General features: G+C 43.6%; 2 protein-coding genes across 4 annotated transcripts in view; one reads left to right on the top strand and one right to left on the bottom strand.

Moving 5' to 3' along the window:
• Gpr137c (G protein-coupled receptor 137C) overlaps nt 1-5,006 on the bottom strand; it is a 68,551-nt gene extending 63,545 nt beyond the window's left edge. The window contains exon 1 of the mRNA XM_004638747.2: nt 4,252-5,006. Coding sequence (XP_004638804.1) covers nt 4,252-4,674 — 423 coding nt within the window. The 5' untranslated portion in view covers nt 4,675-5,006. The remainder of the gene's footprint in view (nt 1-4,251) is intronic.
• Nucleotides 5,007-5,259: 253 nt separating this feature from the next.
• Txndc16 (thioredoxin domain containing 16) overlaps nt 5,260-14,690 on the top strand; it is a 126,378-nt gene continuing 116,947 nt past the window's right edge. For 2 of the 3 annotated variants that reach the window (XM_023723755.1, XM_004638789.3), the window contains exon 1: nt 5,260-5,477. The gene's annotated coding sequence lies outside the window, so the exon portion shown is untranslated. Of the gene's footprint in view, nt 5,478-7,275; nt 7,337-14,690 lie in introns of all 3 variants that reach the window. The other variant, XM_023723756.1, reaches the window with a different exon arrangement.

Here is a 14,690-nt window from a genome sequence, read left to right on the forward strand (position 1 = left end):
AAAAAAAAAAAAAAAAAAAGGAGTTCACTAGACTTAGGAAAAGGTTTGAAAGAGAATGAGAAAGTAAATTAGAGAAACACTAAATAAAGAAGTAATGGTGTCCAGTTGAGTTATCCTATAGAAAGATTTACTCAAAAGGACTTTTTAGTATCTTAGCTATACAGTAGTCTCAATATCTGATACCTAGCAAACATATAAACCTAGGGAAATCACAGCCCTTTTTGTTTCACAGGGGTGGGGAAGATAAAAGTTACAAAGTGCCTTACAATTATTAAACCTATAAAATCTAAGGCATTGTAATCATGAATTCTGTGACTGATGTGCATCTGAAAACCTGGCTTCTCAGATGTACCCTGCATATATTAGATGGTTAAAATATTTTCTAGAACTTTTTTTCAGATTGCCATTCAACAGTATATTCACTGTTGTTCTAGTTGCTATGAGATTAAAATATGATAAATTGACTTATTGTCAATTTCTGTTATAGGTGATGAAAATACTGAGAGAAATCACAGAACATAATGAAACCAACATAAGTTAGTTAAGTTACATGTTAAACTGCTACCAATATGCGGAAGAGTAGTCACTGGCAGGGACAATAATGGTACCCACAAATGTAACAATTAATGTTTTTAATTTTCTTAACTGTTTTGGCATTGTTATGAAATGACCATATTTTATCTTGGTTAAGCAACTGGCATTTGCATTGAAAAATTCCCAGAAAAAGATGTCATTGTGGGCCTCGATGAACACAATGATTTTGGCATGAACCACAATGCTCCAAAGATGGTGTATTAACTCTCATTTTATATTCTTTCATACAGCCAATGGTAGAGAGCTTCAGTTTTATCAGACAATCTGTTTTAAAGTCATAAAGTCTGCTCTGGTGAAAGTTGAGTGTGATTCCCTTTCTGGTCAAGTTCATGTCCTCCTCATTCTGCCAGAAAAAAAGTCCAATGCTTGTTTCTATGTTAGTATACAGCTTTTTCCTTCCAACAATTGGCTCCTAGGAGGTGAAGTATGTATGAGAAGCAGAAAGGCCTGCTTCAGAAAAGGCTGCTTCCCCTTATCTCAATTCCATTCCAGTGCAGTCACCAGAGAGTGGGCTAGACAGTTCAGAACTTCTCAGAAACATGTTTTGGAAGGCCCACCAGGCTGTGTCCAAAGTAGTGATAATTACTCTACTATTTTTTTATATTGGTCCATGATTCTTTATGACAAGTCTTTAAAGTTAAAATATTTTTAATTAGTGAGAAATAGATACAACAAATGCTTTAAATATGTCAAAGTAAAATGGAATTGTTAATATAGGGGTAGTAAAGACAAGGCTTTGGCTTAAAAAACGTTGAATATCAGTTATGTTTTACATTTCACCAGACTTTTCCAACTACTCTACTACAATATGAACTCATTGGGAAAACTTCATTAATTCAGAATGCTCAATTGAATACTTCTAATTACATGGAACTGATATAAAAACATTGGATTTAAATACAGTACTTCTACATATAAATTCTTGTGAATTTTTCCTAATAAGGCCATGATTTTATTTATACTGTGTGTGTATATGTGTGCATATGTGTATATATATATATATATTTTTTTTTTTTTTTTTTTTTGACACAAGGTCTCTCTATGCAGTTCAGGCTGGCCTTCAGCTCACTTTGTAGGCCAGGCTGGTCTTGAACTTGCAACAATCCTTCTGCCCCAGTCTCCTGAGTGCTTAGATGAAAGGTGTGTACCACCACAACTAGCAAGGACATGATTTTTAAGATTTTTTTTTTTTAATGTACTTGGTACAGGGTCTCACTATGCAGCTCGAACTCGTAGTGATCCTATCTGAGCCTCCCCAGTGCTGGGATTACAGGTGTGCACTTGGGCAGTGGGGCCAGCGAGCAAACAGTGCTGGGAATTGAACCCAGGTCCCTGCGCTTGCCTAAGCAGGACTTCAGTCTGCTGAGCTATCTCACCAGCCCAAGATACTTTTAAAATAAAATTTTTGAAAAAGTTGAAAACTTATTCTCTTAAATACTGTTTGTTGTATTGTTAGATTATAAAACAGGCAGCTCACATCTTTTTTTGGGGGGGATATTGCCAAAAAAGAAAAAAAAAACTTTAGTTCATCTTCCTAAATTTTGCTAGATTAAGAGTTTCATTGCTTTTCAATAAAGCACATTACACAGAGGATTCATTAATAGGGAGACTTTTTGTATTTTTGAGGCAGGATTTTGCTATGTAGTTCAGGTTGGCCTTGAACTCAAGGCGTTCATCCTGCCTCAGCCTCCCATGTGCTGGGATTACAGTCATGTGCTACCACACCTGGCAATAGGGAGACTTTCAGACTTTAAATTCTTCCTTAGTATGCAATATTAGCAATAAACAGCCTAAAATCCTAATCTACACTATTTTATGGTGTAGATGCAGACTTTTTAGAATTCTAAGCTTAGATACAGGTACTGTTTTTCTATTGTGATAGAACTCTAGTTGGGAGAAATAGACTGGTACAGGGTACAAAAGAATCTTCTTGGTGGGGGTGGCTCTGGAAATGCTTTATAAGATGGTGGGCTTTATACACCTTTTATATCTCAAGAAATAAAAAGTGCTTAGTCCTTTATGAAATGCCCACCAGCTACCTTAGAGTGTATCATAAACACGGTTTTGTATGTCAAAACATACAGCACGGAAACCAAATTACCGGATGCTCACAGCATACAGCATGCTGGTCATGTCAGGTAAATTACCTAGCTGAAGCTGGAGAAAGGCTTCAGGATGAGGGGTCATTATCAGAAATGATGGCAGGAAGAACACAATACATCAGGAGAAGTAAAAAGCGTTACAACAGCTTACACGACAACTAGCAGAGCAGCATGTCCTCAAGCAACAGACACGACTATCACACAGTTACTTGATTTATGATTATTTATGTCTTTTATTTGTTTCTTACTGTTGGGTCTTTTTGTCATCCTATTGCTTGGAATTCCAAAGGATAGAGAAGAAAAAAAGAATTAATGAGTTTTATTCCTTAGCTGTTGTTTTATATGTGCTGAACAGCTGAAGTTACGACTGTGTGATTCTAAAATTATGCAGTTTCCTATTTATTAAGGGAGAGAAAGTTGTTTTAAGGAGAAAATATCAACACGCATCCTGCCTCAAATGTTATTTACTTTTGCTTGGAACTGTTAATTCTCATCACCTCCAAAAAGCCTTTGAGAAGATTAGCTGCATAGACCCAATATTGTTCTATATTAGTCAGTATTAAGTATGATGTCACCTTGTTTTTTCTCTTCAAGCTCCCTTTTTGGGTGACAGGGGGACTTTTTTGGGTAATCTCAAAATAGTGGCTGAAGTATCATTAGCTGACACACATGACTGACAACCTTCGATTCCCAAACCTGTTTGAAATGGGTCAAATAGCTCAGCGCTGCAGAACAATGCAACCCAACCAGCAATTCCCCACGAAAGAGCAAGGGGGTGTGATTAGGTTCCAGCTATTAAGCAAGTTATTGCAAAAACAGTTTGAAGGGTTCTGCAGTAAGCCCAGGTTAAGCTAGTTATCTTCTCTCTTAATTAGCTCCCGAAACAAATGCTATGCTGTACGAAGTAGAATAAATCACTAAAGCATGAAACAACTGGGACAAACATTCAAAGGCTGGATAGAGGTCCCTATGGTGACCCGCTGCATTGGTTATCGATCGTTAACCCTGCGGGGGAACGATCGAAGGGAATTTGTGCGAGGCTTATCGAGCCACAGGAAGGGAGATACAGGAGGGAATCTAAGCTTCTAATAAAAGAAACGCAGCAACAATAGCAGGGGAACAGCTCTGCCTGGTGACGTAATGGCTGGCAGAGGTCCAGCTTCAGCAGGGCTGCTGCTACCTCAGCATCCAACCTCCCTCAACACAGTCCAGCTTCAGCAGAGCTCCCGGGGCGGCTACTTCTTCCGATGCCACTTTTTCGGGGGCCACCAACACGCCTTACCTTAGAGGACCAGCACGCTGAACAAAGGGTGGTCGGGCTGTTTTAAGTTGGCGGGGCGTGCACACTCTCACTCACACTCCCCCAACCTCGCGCAGTCATCGAGTCAACCAGGGGCTCAAGTTTGGGGCGAAAACACTGGCGCACGCTCCGGGCGTGCCTCAGTTTCCCCGGGGTGGTCTTGGATCCGCCTCCCGCTGCATCGTCCCCTACCCCAAGCCTCAGCGGGAGTTGATCGAGCAGGGCGGCCCCGCTCACCCAGTCCTCCCGCCTTACCTCCGCCAGGTAGAGGTTGAGCAGACAGAGCGTGGAGAACTGGAGGCAGGAGGGGAAGCAGTAGAGCAGCCAGTGCGGGAAAAAGTGCAGGTGAGCGGGCGGCCGGAGCAGGGGCAGCGAGCCGCTGAGTGAGAAGGCGGCGGAGAACAGGGTGGTCCTGAGCGCTGCCCACAGCAGACACAGGAAGAGGCAGAGGCTCTGGTAACTCAGGCGCCGCTCGCGGTACAGCAGCAGCCGCCACAGCTGCAGGTAGGCAAAGGCGAAGAGCGCGGCGTAGAGCAGAGCGTGCAGGACGCTCAGCCCCAGCTGCACCGAGCCGGGCACCGCGGCGCCCCCGCCGCCCCCGCTCCCGCCGCCGCCGGGCGTCGAGGGTTCGCGGCCGGCCGTGGGGGCGACGGCCGGACCCGGCGAGGACACCCTCATGAGGGGCCTGGGGGCTGCGCGAGGGAGCGCGGGAAGGAAGGCGCCGGCCTCCGGGCCGCCGTCCAGGGAGAGAGCGCTGGCCCCCCGACCCCCCACCCGCCCCAGCCTCCAGCCCCAGCCAGCGCCGTGACAGGACCCGGAGCCCGGAGCGGAGCGGCCAACGCGGCTCCCCCCGCCGCCCCGACCCCGCCTCCTCTCCTCCGCCCCCTCCCCCCGGGGGGTCTCAGCTCCTCCTGCTGCTGCGGCTCAGTTCCGTGGCTGCAAAAAACAACTCTCGGCTGGAGACAATCAGCTGAGAAACCCGAGCATTTGAGGCGCTCGCTCCGCACCGTGGGCTAGCGCCGATTGGCCCGAGCAGGCACTCCCCCTGAGCGCCGCGCTCGGAAATCCATTGGTTATTGGACCTGTCACTCCAAGATCCTGCGATTCAATTGGGCTTCTGCTTTGCCCGCTTTCTTCTCCCTCCCCACTCGCCTCCTATGCTGCTGATTGGCCCGGCAACTGCTCTGCCCGCTCGCGCCGGCTGGAGGACTCGGTGGTCGTCTGTCACCTGGGGCTGCTAGCGCACCGCCCCCCGAGCTTCCCATTGGTTGAAGATTCCCTTACGTAAGAAGCACGAGGAGAAGGAGGAGCTCCCTTTTTCTTTTTTTTCTTTTTTTTTTGCCCTGGAGACTGATTGAGCTGTGGGGTGCTACGGCCGGGTAGGGAGCTGCAACCTGCAGCGCGGCCGCTGTCCCGCCTGTGCCTCCGTGCGGTCCGGTTCGGGCCAACGCCGGCAGGTGCTGCGCGCAGCTCTCGGGCAGGTAGGTGGCGGCGCGGTGCTTCAGGCGTGGGCTGCAGCTTCCGCCTGCAGGAGTGGGCAGTTTTTGCCTGTGGCGAGCGCTGCACCCCCAGCCTGGGTTCTGGGGTGCCGAACAGACCGCCCCTGGACGCTTCCGCCGGGCCGGGTGCTGTCATTTAGTTCCCTTGCCTGGCGGGCTAGGGAGGGAATGAGGTGGTGGGTGACCAAAACTAAGCAAAGCCCCTTTTCTCGCTCGGAAAAGGACCGTGTAGGACAAGTGGTGCTAGGATGTTGGAGCAACCTGTGGGTAGGGGAAAGTTGGTTCTTGGAAACAGAATTTGGAAAGATGCTCAGGGGATAAGTTCGGGAGAAAAGGTAGAAACAGAAGTGATAGTCTCTGGTGATTGTCTAGAGAAGTAAAATAGTTTGCTTTTCAAATTCCAACGTGCCCTTTCCCCTAGTCCTGTGTTTAGGAGATGGTGGCACTAGTCCTGGGACCGAGAGTGGTGCGGTATAAATGCTGTATTAGTCATTTCTTCTATCATCATGATCATCAAAGGTCCTCACTCTGTATTTCAGGCTGGCCTTGAACACAGTACATACCACAGGCTCGTCTTGAACTCATGGCAATCTCCTGTCTCAGCCTTCGGAGTGCTGGGGTTACAGATGTGCATCATCTTGTCAGGCATAAACGCTATGTTCTTATATTGCTGTAAGAAAAGCAAAGGAAAGCTAGATCTCCCAATTACGTTGGGTCAGCACATATTTGATTTTTTTTTTAAATTTGGTAATAAAATGAACAAAACAGTACAAAATTAAAGAGGAAATGATAGCTGGGTGTGGTGGTTCATGCTAGTAGTTCCTGGTGCTCCAGAGACTGAGGCAGGAGGATCACAAGGTCGAGGCTGCCTCTGATGATTTAGAGCCTGTTGCAAACATTTTAAATGGTCTGGGAAGATAGCCGAGTGTTAGAGCTCTTATCTGACCTGTATGGGATCTGTGGTTCAATCCTCAGTACTGCAGAAATAAAATAAAAAGTAATTTGTATTCTTAAAATAAACAGCTTGACACACTTTTAGCATTCTTGTTCTGGAGCATCCTGGATCCAGCCTTTCCTGACTCAGTGTCCTTTCTCCTGTTGTGTAGACACCTTCAGATGAAGTATTCAGCTGTGCAGGCTGAGCAGTGTGGCATACGGGAGGGTGCAACTTACTGCAAGAAGCGAACAGGCTCAATGCAGCATCAGTGGTTTGGGAAGAATCCCATATTTCTTGGAATTTAAGATTCTTACATCATGTATTCTTACAGAATGTGGTTACAGCAGTACACAGTTCTCTTCAAGTAGGGGATGGAGTATTGGTGACAGCAGTAGGGATTGCAGTTTCGTATGCATAAGCAGTTAAATTGAGCATAAGTCAGTTATGTGATTTTAGGCACTTATCAATTATTAGTACCACTTATTCTCTGGCATGGTCAGTATGTGCATCCTCAGTAGTGGGGTGCAACTTTCAGGTCATGAGTAGGTGTCACAAAGAGGTCTCCCTGCTTTGTGCTTAAAGTAATGGTAGACAACATTGGGTAGTATCTAAGTAGATTTTACATCTTTGTGACACTGTTTTCTTCCGTATGTCAGAGAATTCTGGACAGCCTCTTTTTTTCTTCCTACCTTTTTTGGGGATGAGTACAGTGGTACCTCAGTTCACAAATTCAGTTCTCCACAATTGTGGTCACAAATCAAATTGGATAAAAACTGAATCAAATTTCCCCATAAGGTCAACACTGAATGTAACCGTTGAATTTCATTCTGTTCTCGCAACCAGAAACTTAGAAAGAATGAAGCTGAAGAACCAAAGTACCACTGTACTGGAGCAGGGGGAGCAGGTAGAAGATTTGATTCCTATCTGCTTTGAAGGACTCCAAAGTAGAGATAAGTTGATTCCTTTTATTACCTCCTTTAGCTCATAAAAAAGCCGAGATCTCATCAACATTTTATTTGAGGATGGTTCAGTGAGCAGGCTCTGTTTTCCAATAGCAGCATTGAATTGTAACTAAGCTAATTTTTGATAGAATATTCTTACAGGAACTTTGTAAGCATTATATGCCCCATTTGCTGCAAAATATGAAATGTGCCTTTTCCCAGAGAATGGTGCCCACAGATCTTGATATAATTTATTTAGTAGTTTAGTTAACTTCTTTTTCTTGACAGAGAAAACCATTAATTTTATAGTTAATCATAAAAAAATTTTAGGGCTATAAAAGAAAGAAACTCATTGAGGGTTGCCTAGAAAAGCTTGCTGCCAGATATGCTAAAATTGAAATGTAGCAAAAAGCAGAAAGTTTTCAATATTTTTTTTTTTTGAGCAAGTTTACTCTAGCACAGTAGTCTTTCAGCCATTCAAAAGCAGAAGAGCTGTATATTATTGTAAACAGGACTCATTTTAGGGGATTGAGTACCTATCTAGATCGCTCCTACCAGGTACCAGAGGAACACCGAATGGCAAATCCTCGCTTGTCTCCTTATTAAAGCGAAGGCCAAGTTTTGTTTTGTTTGTTTTGTTTTATTTTTTGAGCCAGTGTCTCATTATGCAGTTCAGGCTGGCCTTAAGCTCACTTTGTATCCCAGGCTGGTCTCAAACTCACAAGGATCTTCCCGTTGCTTCCTCCCGGGTGCTGGGATTACAGGTGTGCACCACCACACCTAGCAGAAAAATTTCCATTTTATCCAGGATGTTGTTTTTGCATAATGTTGTCCATCATGATGACTGATTTTTTTTTGGTTTGTTTGTACCAGGAATCAAATTCGGGACCCGTGCTTGCCAAGCAGGCACCTGTGCCGCTGAGCTGTATCCCTGGCCCACAACCAATATTTTTGTCCTGAAGTACTTCCTCCTTTATGCCTCAGGGGAATTTCTTGCTATTTTGGTGCTGAATAACAACTAGGACAACTTTAGTTGTCGTTTTCATTTTACTTGCTAACCCTCTTGCCCAGGGCAAGTTGCAAATCCTGCATTCATTCTACCTTTTAAATGATCTGTGCTTGCATGTCTCTGGAAGGCTGAGGCAGGAGAATCACAGGTTGAAGTTCAGCCGAGGCAATTTAGAGACTTCGCAAGACCCTGTCTCAATAGAAAAAGAAAAAAAAAAAAAAAAGGACTGGGAACTTACTCAGTGTGAAGGCCCCGGATTTAGTCCCCAACCCTGGTGGAAAAAAGACTTTTTGAGTTGCATCTTATGTGTGAAGTCTGATCAGTACTTATTAGAGAATCATGTTGAAGAATTTAAGGTCCTTTTCCAGGCTGCAAGTTGTTTGTGTGTAGTACTGCCAAACATGCCATGACACATAGTTGTCTGTGACTTCTTCCTTCTTTTGTTGTTTTATCAGTTGTGATAACAGTCACACTTTTCTCATCTTTCTTTCTAGAATCATCTTACTGTGTTGCATCAGTTTCTTATGAATTCTTTGACATATCCTGCTTTCACACCTAGAAAATGTATTTTATGGTCCAGTATTCTCTTCTTGCCCATTAATAAGAGCTGATGTGCTGTTAGGGTTAGGCAGGTTGTATTGTGGCGAGAGCCTCAAATTTGAGGAACTTAAACCAAGTTTATTTTGACTTCACACTGGGTCAGCTGGGGTCTTTTTGGGACTTGTGGGCTGACAAAGAAGACTTCATGTTGAATGTTAGCAGTCACCAGAGCAGAGGGAAAACATGTCAAGATTCTTAACTCATGTATTCTGACTTAGGACTTTTCACAAGTTGTCACTTTGCGTATTTCATTGGCCAAATTAAGCCAGGGCCATACATAACTCCAGGAAGGAAGTGGAGAAGCACGGTATAATTTTAGCATGTGTACAGAATTGGAAACGGAACAGTTCAGCCTTGCCTTCCAGGCACCATAGTGACACAGGGGAAAGAAACTCCTAACCTGCTAAATGTCCAGTGTGAGTTCATGTTCTCTAAAATTAAAGAATGAATTTTAGGAACAGTGGATGGTTAAGAGCAGAATACATATATTGGGGGAAAGAAAGCTTTTGTCTGTGAGAGAGACAGAAGGGGACCCGAGTGGGATGCTGGGGACCCTGCCTTTTCTGGGGAGTTTTATGGAGCAGATCCACAGTGTGAGGCAGGTCCAAGGTGGGAAACATGGGAAAGTAGGCATGAGGCGGGACAAAACCATGGTCAGCCAATGAGATTATGAATATAATTTTGCTCAGTGAAAGTTGATTTAAATGGGGATGCAATGGGGTGGCAGTCAAATAGCAAGTGGGCATGAATGCAGAACGGGGCTTTTCTTGTAGGGGTTAGGTAGTGGCTTACCTTGGCTTTCCCAAGGTAATGGTCACCTGTTTAGAATATCAACCTCTGATGTTTATGTAACCTCTAAAGTTTGTGGGTGCATTTATTTTATCTTTTGTCTTGAGATCTGGCCCATAGTGGAGGTGTCTGTCTCCTACAGTTGTAAGGTATCTCATCTTATGCACTGGCTTCTTCGAGAACCTAGCCCTAGCCGACTGCCTATAATAACTGTCCATGCCTGGCAGTTGTTTACCTGGTTTGGATAGAAGTTATCCGTGTTCCACCCCTCCTGAATACAGGAGGTGGTGTAGAGACATATAAATGTTCCTGTTTGGAGAAGAACGAATGACACAAGCCAGTCTCCAGCCTGTAGCAATCAACAGATGTTGCCAGAGTTCTAGTCTTGTTCTCTAAATTCCATAGGCCAGTTTAAAAAAACCAATCAGTTTGAATATTTTGTAGAGGCAATTAAGAATGAATTGTGGGAAAAGTAAATTAACTAACTTATCACTATTGCAGGGACTTAGCACCTGGACCCACAGATGCCCAGTAATTGCCTAGAAGCAGGGTGAAGCTTGGCATCTCTGTCTTTACTTTGTATGTCTCCCATAGGGCCTCAAAACTTGGAGTCAGGTTTGTGTTCATCTCTGCACATAGGCTTGGTAATCTCTTAAGTGTTTGTATTACAAGGTTTATTAGCTCTAAATTTACCTAGCATTATCTCCTCCCCCTTCAAGAGTGAAGACACAAGAGCAGTAGCTTTCAGGATTTGCAAGGACATCTAAGTGCCAGCTTTTGGACTCTCCAGCCCCTGGAGCAATACCTAGAAGTCTCCAGCCAGTGCCCTAAACCTGATCCCTTGGGATTCAAGGAAAAGCAAGAGTCCCGTGTGATGTCTGTCAGTCATTCCTCCTCACCCCTACCCCCAAGCTGGAGCACTTACCTCCTGTTGGAACTGAGGCTTCCCTCCCAAAACAGTAGCTGTCATCTAAGCTAGGGGCTGAATTGTACACTGACGCAGTGATGGCTCTCCCAGGACCTCACTAAACCCCTCCTGAGATACTGATCAAGCAGCACAGGATCTGACTGGGACTACCTGTGTATGCTGCTAGCTAAGCAAACCCTCGACCCTTGCCTTTGTTTTGCTTTTCTATAAAACCCCACGATTTCTGTAAGCCTCTCAGGGACACCCTGTCTGTGCTTCCCAGCATGGCTGTACAGAATGATGTTTCTTTTCTGCTTTTACCACTGTTTGTCCCATTGGTATGATGGGATGGGTGATCAAGCCTGGTCTGTTGAGCCCCTGGCGCTGGGAGTCTGGGAGTTTTGCCCTGAAACTTTGGTAACTACAAACCTAATTTAAAACTTACTGTTAGATTCAACAGGACACAACATTCCTGTTTGAAATCGCTATAAAAACTTCTGAACACACTTTTCACACTTACCTCACTATGTTAGACCAGTAGCAAATAGTTCCTGCCTTGCACACACCCTAGAGCAGTTCTGCATGGTCTTTAGCTTGGCTGCATAAGCTATTGGCCTTGGAGAATATGGCCTCTTTCCAAGGCTGAGCAATTTGGTTAGCATGCGTATGACCATGGAAGGGTGAGAGCCTGAAGGTTTGAGGTCTTAAATAGCCTCTTGGAGACTGTTGAAAGACTCTCTGAGAGTCTTTAAGACCCTCTTAAAAATCAGTAGCAACCAGCACACAGTACTCTTCCAACTTCTTGTTCTAGTGCTAAAATTAAGTCCATTAGCCACAAGAACCTAGTCACACCTTCCATTGTGTCGCAACAGTTCTTTCAAACATTTTGTCATTTTTGCAGGTGGGGTTACTTGCTGAGCTCTGGTCTCATACATATTTTTCTTGAGCAGGCCCAGAACAGTTTCTGCGCTGACAGCTTATGTGCTCTTTGGTCCCTGAGCCCGTGCTTTGGAACTTTTGCTAAGGCAACATCTTATGTCTAGTTTGCATACCAGTGCAGATAGGCCAGCTAACCAACAGACCCGCTAACTGCTGCCATGATTTGTTTTTTCCGTATGTCATGTACTCATCACAGGCCACCTGAGGGTTCTTTGTTGCACTTGGGCGGCAGAACAGACACCGTGTTAGCATTTCTAGTGACTGCCAGAAGGAAAGCGTGTCATGTCACGTTAGCTGTTAAAGCTGTTAGCAGAAGGCGACGAGCCTCTTCATTATGCCTTTTGGCCTTAATTAGTCACATGGTAGCCATGATAGCTTGGAGGGTGTAGGGAGAAAGGAGGAAAGTGAGTGTAACATTACACCTGCCAGAGAAGGGAAATCACACCAAGGAACATCACAATTCTAGGACACTCATCACTTTCTCCAGATGTAGTAGATTGCTAACGGGTGGTCACCTTGTTATACCCAGCTAAACTGAACTAGCCTGAGGGTTGTGGCCAGCAGCATAAAGAGGGGAGCTGGAGAAGCTGTTGGGAGGCTGTGGGGGAAGCTGCGTAGAGCAGCTGCTGGGAGCTGCTGGTTCTCTTGGGCTATTCTGCTGGGGAACCTTGTCCTGCTGGCTTTCCTGACGAACTTGGCTGTTCTTGTCAGAAGAGGAGCTCAGGACCTCGTTGTCACTGAGGATGGCTGCAGTTTGTTTTGGGGAGCTCTGGTTCTTACCTTGAGCATGGCTTCCTGGCTCCAGAGGGGAAGATGGTGCACTGCTCAGCCTCCTGAGAAATTTGTTATGCTGGGTTTCCTGATGGGACTCAGCTTTCCTCATGGCTGAAGGAGCTTGGGCCCTCACTATCACTGAGGATGGCTGTGGTACTTTTGGGGGGAGCTCTGGTTCTTACCTTGAGCTTTGCTTCCTGGCTCCACTGCAGACCCCTCAGCCTCCTGGCACACACTTTCTAGCTTCCACTGCTAACCTTTGGGCCTTCCTAGTGCACAGATGTGAAAGAGGCCTGCATGAGACATCGTCGTGGGCTCTAGGCCTTTAACTTGACTTGTGAGAGGCATTTTATGGGTTCTAGATTTTCAGCTGGACTCATGCAGGATATTAGGATCCAGGCCCTCAGCTGGAGTCTTTGGTCTTTAGTGTGTGGCAGATTTCCTGCACTCTTGTATATGATTCTTGGGTGATTATAAAATAATCTTATAAAATGTGTCCTCTGTTGAATTGTTTCCCATGCAAACACTAGGTACGACACTAGGTATTTGAATGTTTTTTTCTTTTTTCTGTCTTTTTGAGACACGGTCTCTCTATGCAGTTCAGGCTGGCCTTGAGCTCACTTTGTAGCCCAGGCTGGTTTAGAACTTGCAACAGTCCTCTTGCTTCAGCCTCCCAAGTGCTGAGATTACAGGGATGTGCCACCGTGCCCTGCTAGGTATTTGGACTTGAAGTATGAAGTATTGCTTTCTATTCCCTATTATAATTGTAGGAGAAAAAAGGAAAAATTTACCAATTACTTTCAGTATCTTCGTTTTTACTTTGTTCCTATTAATTTTGCTCATCTCCCTTCTCTTTGAAAATCTTTTTATCAAAAGAAAATGTCTCAGCAAGTATGTCTTATTTTCCAAGTATGCAGTGTCTTCCCTTCTAAACTTTGTAGGGTAAATTGGATTGAGTAGAAGGTATGGAAGATTTGATTACATACAAGTAAGAACTTTTAAAATCAAAATGAAAAGGTACACTATTTTTAAAAAATGGTTCATGAGTTGGTATTGCCCATTTTTACTTCTTTAGAAATGGTTACTTTTTTTTTTTTTTTTTTTGGCAGAACTGGGTGTTGAACTTGGGCCCTTGCACTTGCCAGGCAACCACTTATTCTACTGAGCCATCTCCCCAGCTAGGGACAGTTACTTTCAACTGCATTTTGGCATTGACGGTCCTATTGTGAATAAATTTGGTTTTTGATTTTGTGAAAAATGAAAATTTAGTTTTCTTCCATCCCCTTTCTCATTCTAAGTGCAAGATCCTTTTACTCTCTCTCCTTTCTCTTATCCACTGTGATTGTAATGGTTTTGATTCTAGCAGACTTGTGCTGTATTTTCTGCTTTAAGTAGTTTTAAAAACAGTCCAATCTAATCAAGGACGGAACAAGTGGTCGAGATTACTACTGAATTCGTATCTCTGCAGTATGTAAGAATAACCACCAACATCTTTAACTGAGCACATGCGCAGTATCTTCCTACACATACCTAATTTCCTTTGTCCAGTGAGATGGAAAATGTAAAGTTCTCAAGCAGTGAATGTGTGATTACACCTTGTGGTATACAAAATATACTTTAGGAGAAAGTGTGGTAACCTTCATGTCCCAGTTAGTAGGAAGATAATCAAATTGTTACCTCAAGGCCAAGAAACATATTTAGTGTTTAAGTCTTTCAATTGTGCTTTTACCTGATTTTTACAGCTTTGTTATTGCTATTTTATGTGATAATGTTACATAATAATTCCCTTATTCTTGAGAATGCATGCATTTCCCTCTAGAATATGAAGAAAATAATGAATGACCCATTTTAAAGCATCTCCATTAATATAGGATGACTTTAAAATAGTCTGGTTTGAAATGACTATGATGTAGAATCAATTTTATGTCAAGGAAACCCCTTAATTATATCATTAAAATTACATTTTAATATACCTTATGCATTTCTCACTCATTTTAGCTTTTGAATATTTGACTCATTATTAAAATTTGATAACAAATGTGTTCACTATTTGATAGGAGCTAGCCCTAATGAATGGAATTATCAATAAGTAATCAATGAAGACTTAGAATCTTTTTTTAGTAATAGTAGTGAGGAGTACTATGTGCTTAGTGATAATATTGAATGATCAGAATAAGAATTCAATTTGTGACTGTTCTGTAGTTGCTTCTATCATTTTACTTATTAAAACATTTTACTTTTATAAGTTTATGGAAATAATTTTTTTCTATCCTATTTTGAACACATTGTCTACATTTGA

This window comes from Octodon degus, unplaced genomic scaffold (assembly GCF_000260255.1).
Source record: "Octodon degus isolate 3935 unplaced genomic scaffold, OctDeg1.0 scaffold00102, whole genome shotgun sequence".
NCBI lineage: Eukaryota > Metazoa > Chordata > Mammalia > Rodentia > Octodontidae > Octodon > Octodon degus.